We start from the raw sequence: 7,500 nt of genomic DNA, 5'->3' as shown, positions 1-7,500 counted from the left end.
TGTTGTTGAAATATGACTGAATTGTACTTTACTCAATTTGAAATTCAGTTGTTGACTACATAAGATGTTGATATACCTACTAGGCTACTTCAGTAAAGAGTATTTGGCACTGAATCATAATGCAAGTCAGACATTATGATGTTCCAGGCCTCTGAGGAAATTTTCTCTAACTGCACCTTAATTAAAATTCACTAAAACACCCCTGACTTACTGTAATAATATTATTTGTATTTATTCTAATATCAGTGTTTTTCTGAGCAACTACATATTTAAACTGCTTTTTAGTTTTAATTTTCACAGGTGCCGAAAACATTCGTCAACTTTTATACTTCCCCCTCCACAGTACAGAGAAATGGGTATTAGATCAGTTCATACACAGTGGCCCTTGCAAAATGCCCCTGCATTATTGGTGTTGCAAGCACAGCAAGCGAAAGTGCAGTTATCAAGCGATGCACAAATGACAACAATAGGGGTATACGGTAACCACGTTCAAAGCTTCGGATTTATTTTTGCCACAACCTACATACCATATGTAGCATGTACAAAATATTGAAGGAAGACATGTAACATTCAACTAAAAATTAACTAATAAAATGTGTCAATGATTTTAAGAGCTAAACGAATGACATCTAAATACAGTAGAAGTGTTATCATTTTATTTTTCTATTCCAGTCTTATTATGGAATACATAGCAATGTAGGCCTATGCATTCATTACTTTATCACAGTATGTGGCTGCACATGTTGATGGAGAGAACAGCAATGCAGAGTAAAAGTGCACAGAAAAAGGTTCTGATGAGTCTTACTTTACTTCACTAAATATTTGGCGAGTCACGAGACAAACACCACCTGGACAAGTTTGGGAACCCCGGTCTTAAACAATGCACACCACTGCAGACACAGTATGTTGATAAGTGTTCCGCTGTGGCCTAAACAGAATTTAAACCAGATGTCAAAGCTTAAACAGTAATAACACGCTAATGCAGCAAATGACTAATGTCACTCATTTTTAAACTGAAGCCCACCTGTGCGTGCTGCCATGGCACCATGGCTGTCCGAGAAGCTATGACTTTCCCTCGTTCAAATACGGCTTTTAAATGGGGAGTTTCATTGATGGCTCTTGTTAAAAGTGAAAGCGAAGTCGCGTTCAGCTTCAACCATGGCCAATTAGTTTATTACAGAAGTACATTGAAGTATCATCTACAACCAAAGCGCACAGGTGATGAGAGCCAGATCAGTAATTCAGCAGACTCCACTGGACAATGCTTGCAGGAGACCTACGAATAAATCAACCAGCAGCAATCTAACAGAAGCAACGGCAAAGTAGAGTAACCCTTTTAGAGCTCCTCTAGAGCCTACTTTATGACAAGAGTCCTTGAGCTTTGTAAGAACTGGACCCCATCACCCTATTTTCATGTTGATACTGCAGTCAGATTCATGTGACCCAGCGTGCATTTGAGGAAAATATTGCTAAATTATTGAAAGTAATAAATATATTTTGATGAAGCTTATTTTATCCACTTATTCAAATATAAATGTCTATTTAACAGTCCTCTTATGGAGTTATTAATCTTATAGTTTATTACTTAGTAACTGCTATGAAAATAATACATAAGGTATGTGAGAGTGGGGACTGCAAGTCTGGACTTGCTGAGAGGTCATTGGGAGGGCAAGGGGGTCCAAGCTCATCTCTAAAGGGTTACAGCGGGTTTTCAACAAGGAGAAGCACACCAGATTAACTGTTTAAGACTAAGTGCTTAAACAAGGTGTGCTGCGTGTTTGGAGTGAATAACTGCAGCCACACTGGCCCTTTGCAGATAAGACTGGGCACTCCTTGTTATGTGCAGCAATCAATTTATCATCAACATGTAATTTGCTTTGCAATTTTGACTTCTGTTGGATGTTTTAGTAACTATTCATCATGTCAAGCCTGTCAACTGTGTCTTGTGTTTTTGTTAAAGATGCTAACGCATGACAGTCATGCTGCTGTGCCAAATAAGCTCAGTTTTACACCATATACAGGAAGCAACCTTCTTAAGATGATGTTAAAGTGAAGCGGCGCCCAACTCTGCATTGCAGTTGCGGCCATTTACATTACTTTCTCTTTTAAGTGACAAAGATGGAAAGCATACATGTTGTTGAGCCAGCTAACTGATAAGATTAGCGGCCAATCATTTCTTTTATTAGTTTGCTTGTTGCAAAAAAAGCATTTTCTTTCCAACCACATACCCAGAGGGCATGTCCAGTTTGCACAACACACAGAATATAACAAGATACTATGACACTCTTGACAGCGCAATTCCTGTCAGAGCATAATGTCCCACTCTCTCTACAATTCAGGCGCCACTTATCTGCTGGATGTGAATGGAGAGGAACAGGTTTCATTTCCAATTAAAATGTCTGGCAGAGACAAAAGCTTTTGTGAGCGATGACTGAGAAGCTGGCAGCACTACAAGAGACACAGATTGGTTCAAATACATGTAATAGTTCATGAAGCAATTGAGGAGCATGTACACCCAGCCACACACACACACACACACACACACACACAGGTAATAAGAGCCAGACATTAGTGCACATCATTACCCATGGAGCCTTGGGGCCGAGGGGCAGAGGTGGACGATAAATATTAATAGTCTGAAAAATGTGGACGGGGAACAGTGTGATCATGCTGCCTCTTTCTAATTGACATTTTACCTGCTGTATACCTTAACTAGGCTGTAAAACAGCAGCCAGGCCACGGCAGCCTCTGTCACTCAACACACACTCTCCTCTCACTGCTGCCTGGTTACAGACTTCTACAGAAAACCCAATAACACCAAACCTAAGGAAACTACTGCCACTGCATTCTAACAACACGGACTACAACACTGCATTAAACCAAATAAATCTACATTCTTAAAAAAAAAAAAAAAAAAAAGGAACGAGTCTATTTTTTCTAATTAAATTACTTACAATTTCTAATATGGACAACAACAAAATAAATTTAAAAATAATGGGGAAAAAAATGGTGGAATGTATCAAAACCTTAGAAAATCTGTTTCTTAAAAGATATACATAAACACAATGCCATCAGTCAGCACACTCCAAAAAACATTTTCATTGAATGTTTCACATTGATCTACTATGTTCAGTTGAACAAGAGTAGTTATGCCGTCGCAGACCCTGCGCATTACCAAGACTGAAATATATTTTGCAGGCAATAAGGTAAAGTCTTAGACAGCTATACTACTCGGGTGGCTCTGTTGCATCTCTTTTCGATTACACGTCCTTGGACATTGTTCTTAAGCTTAAAATGGCATCGCATACTGGGATGAGGGTCTCATATCATATCACCCACCTCTAACTCTTTGACTCTTTGTAAACTCTAAAAACAATGCAGTTTTTTGATACTTCCCTCTCAAGTTAATTTTTGTCCTTTTTTAAAAAATCTACATTACTTTAAAATTGAAAGGAGCCAGAAAGTGAGAGAACATGCTGCCCTACCAGATGCTCTCACATCATCTCCTCTCACATTATCTGGAAATTGACAGGTTGAGCAGACAACAAACAATTACCCTAGAGCAAAAAATCGAAACTGGGAAAAACAAACGTCACGTTGTCCCAGCTAAATGGCACATGCTTTGTATGACTAGACTATTAAGAGATTTATTGACTGTGTGATACACTGGAAACTTTGGTTTCGTTGAAAACAGTCTCTGCAGTAAGTGATGCTGACAAGAACCTGGTAGGCATCAAATCAGTTTAATAGAGCTTGGTTGCAGAATATATAGCAACAAGTTAATTGAAAATGCATTTTAACAGCTCACCATAAAAAATACATGATGTTTTTTTGCAGGGTTGCATTCAGAAAGGTGCTATTTGGAACCAGATTGGATTCTGCAGAGTCAAATAAGGATTTATAGCAGTGCTTTTCATAACATAACAGCCAAGTCTTAAACCAAACCCCCCTTTAGAATACTCAGTTCACAAATGTCCGGAGAAGAAAGCTTTAACGATTAGTAGTAGTATGCTTCCACCCTGTGGACACAGTGCAAAACTGCATGATTTCACTGTCAAAGGGGACCAGGGCCAAGAGACTGGTTTGAAGCAGTTATAAGACGTGAATCCAACATCAACAGATTTATCTCCAGCACATCCAACTCTCTGCGACTTTCTATGAATATTTACAGTTGCTGATTACACACTGACACACTGATTAGTCATAAAAGCATACATCATTTTCAGAAAATATGTAATATTATTCTCCCCTGTGTTGATATATCAAAAAAGTAATGCCTGCCCTACTGAATACAACAACCTGAGCAGTACAATTTCTGTGACATTTCAATGCTTTAACCATAAATGATGTACAAGGACCACAGACGGTGGGCTGAAGCAAGCTACGCTTACTGTAAAATGTTCCTGGGACTTGTAGTTCTCATCGAGGTAGACACGGGCTCTGTTGTACTCCTTCATCGCATCGCTGGAAAGTAACTCTCTATAAAGAAAACAGAACATGCTTCAGTATCTTCCACCTACAGCATGTTACACTACATCAAACATAACTAACTGATAGACCTAGTCTGTACATTTCCTTACTCATCTGCAGTCAAGACTCAGAAGTGTTGGTACCTCAAGCTGTTCAGTAGTTAAGCTCACATACATTTTTAAGGTGTCAAAAGTTTGCTGACACTTTGCCTTATCAAGTAATGATTTTCACTGTCACTTTTATACAATAACTCCCCAAAATACCCAAGTTGTTAATAAAAAAAACAGCATTAATAAAGCACAAACTATTTTGCAAAACTTGTCTTCATGTTCATTAAAGTGTGATCATGGGTATGTTTCATCTAATTAATGCTGTGAGAGTTTTTTCCCCTCCAGAGTTGCTAGTATATCACCATGTGCCTAAACTAATTTATTTTATCATTTTATCAGGTACACATACCATATACTGTATTGTGCAAACATAAGAAACCATCCTTCATTCATTCAATGTACTGTCAATATATCCACAAGCTATTCATTTTTACGTAAAAGGAACAAAGTAGAAAACATATTTGACAGGAATTTAGACAGAAGCCTCAGCAATAAAGTAATATCAAAGATTTCAGTATTAGCATGTCCACTCTTCGCCTTTCAAGAGACTTCAGTTTTTCAAAGATATCTGAACTGATATGTTTCAAAATAAAATCCATATAATCCCACACATGGTGATGTGCAAGTCTGGACTCTGGGGTGACCAACCCATTCAATTTTTTTAAACTCATTTTCCTTTCACCAAGCTGATTATCTTATATCTACTCAGAAATATCTCCTGAAAAATGAATAACTTGTGCTTAATGGCCATTTTGACTGGAAATTAAATATACAAAGGGTGACCTCTGCCTTTTAAACAGTATTGTAGGTGTTTTGTATTTTTATGAGGTCTGACTGGAGTTCAACTGCAGCTGCACAATTTAACAGCCTCCTTCTGCCCCGTCCAATAACAGAAAGACACAAGCATTTGGCTGACCAGGTATTATTTACGTGGTGGACAATTTTCAAGAAGGGTGTAACAATTCAATTTAATTGTATAAAAAAAAAAAACGATTTTAAAAGGAATGTTCAAAACACTTCAATGGTTAAAACTTTATTGTTGATACATTTCTGTCTGCTTTGAGGGTCTCTCATTTGCAGTCTATCACAGTAACCATCAAACAATCAGTCTGTAGGGCCTGTGGCTTGCTGGTCTAAATGTTACTGCAACCAGAAGGTTGTTGGTTCAAACCCCACTTTGCTAAATTCCCTTCGGGATCAATAAACTGAGTGAGTGAGTGAGTGAGTGAGTGAGTGAGTGAGTGAGTGAGTGAGTGAGTGAGTGAGTGAGTGAGTGAGTAAATAAATAAATAAGCATGCATGTATGTATGTATGTATGTATGTATGTATGTATGTATGTATGTATGTATGTATGTATGTATGTATGTATGTATGTATGTATGTATCTCTCTCTCTAAACAACTGAAGAAAAAAAAAAAAAAAAAAAAAAAACAAGCGTTAGACTCAGCACAGATTTTAACAATTTGACACAAAGATATAGGGATATACAATTTTGCAGTGGCTTGAAAACAGATGTGCAATTTAATGTGTTGTGAGAGTTTCTTTTACTATTCACAGTTCAATTTTACTCTTAAGATCAATGTTTGCACAAGGACATGTACTGTCTTTGTTCAGAAAATCATATGAAACCTAACTATATGTGTACACCCCAAAAACAAAAATGCTGCTAGGATTTTTAAACAATTTCGCTGCGGTCAGTGAGGGTTCTATGCTAGCCCTTTCCACTGCTGGATAGGGTACAGCGTGGGCGAAAAATAGTGCAGAAACAGACGTTACAGTCCTGTAAACCTACAAAGTGCACCTACACGGCCAGTGAATGCAGATACAAGATAAGTTTGCCTAATAACTGGGAACACAATTTGTTGTTAAAAGCATGTATTGAAAACATTTTGTCTCAAAAGTTTAATTAAACAACTGAAAGATTTGTGTACTGATGAGCGCTGACATCAAAACAAAACTAACAACAAAAAAAAACATGGGGAATACATGGGGGTAATACTTTTGTCATTTGTTGGTTCAGTTTTGCAGTTGTTACAAAGAAAATGGCAAGATCTAAACAGCTTTCTACTGAATTGTTACATCCTCTAAAAAAGATCTTTGTAAAAATGCATTCCTTATTAAAACTACTTAAAAAAACCTCCATGTCCCAAGTCTTTGGACATGCAGTGTAAGTCATAGCCAATATTATTCACTCCTCTTCCCATCTCTCTCCCTCTCTCTCAAGGCTTTTCCTGTCAGTTTCCACATAACCAAGAGAGGGCTCCACCAAACTCTCTAAAACAGGGCACTCCTTAAATGGGAAATGCCTTGTACACGGTCATCATTTCTCCTGTATTTCTTTCTTTTTTACAGCTCTAGGGAAATCACTGTCATTTCTATGCTGGGTAATTCCACTGTGCTCCCTTCAGCTGAGAAATGACAGATCTGAGCTCCATCAGGGTTTCTGAAAAATGATGATCTGTGATATTAATATATGAGGTCAGGAGATGTCAGTTCAAGCACTTTGTGTCTTTTGTCTCTTATTCTTTCTTGAGTTAGTGGAAAGAATTTTGAACACTAGATGTAAGACAAGAAGAATGCAAAAAATAAATAAATAAATAAATCACACATGGCTTTTTTGTACATATTTAAAGTAACCTGTCCGAGCTGTCAATCATACGGTGGATGGCCTGAATAGCAATCTTACACTAACTAAACTGATTCAGATAACAGAGCACTACTTACTTGACGAAGCTGTCCACGTGAGTCATCGATTCTTCGTAATTCTTCCCACCCACTTCTTGACAGTGTAACGCCACAAAGTGTGGTTTGTGTGTGTGCACTGTCTGTAAAAACAAACAAAAAAAAACATACAAAGAGGCATGTCAGGTGGAAGAAATTATATAAAACATAAAATATCATCAGAAGACTGCTTGCATGG

At 37.6% G+C, this 7,500-nt stretch overlaps 1 protein-coding gene across 1 annotated transcript in view; it reads right to left on the bottom strand.

The window, feature by feature from the left end:
* LOC108426855 (inositol polyphosphate-5-phosphatase A) overlaps positions 1 to 7,500 on the bottom strand; it is a 171,617-nt gene that overhangs the window by 101,593 nt on the left and 62,524 nt on the right. The window contains exons 3-4 of the mRNA XM_017696653.2: positions 7,305 to 7,405; positions 4,392 to 4,479 (exon numbers count right to left, since the gene is read on the bottom strand). Of these exons, the coding sequence (XP_017552142.2) occupies positions 4,392 to 4,479; positions 7,305 to 7,405 (189 nt within the window). The remainder of the gene's footprint in view (positions 1 to 4,391; positions 4,480 to 7,304; positions 7,406 to 7,500) is intronic.

The sequence above is a fragment of the Pygocentrus nattereri genome, chromosome 5 (genome assembly GCF_015220715.1).
Source record: "Pygocentrus nattereri isolate fPygNat1 chromosome 5, fPygNat1.pri, whole genome shotgun sequence".
NCBI lineage: Eukaryota > Metazoa > Chordata > Actinopteri > Characiformes > Serrasalmidae > Pygocentrus > Pygocentrus nattereri.
Note: the sequence above shows the minus strand (reverse complement) of the source record. Positions and strands in the feature narration are given on the sequence as shown.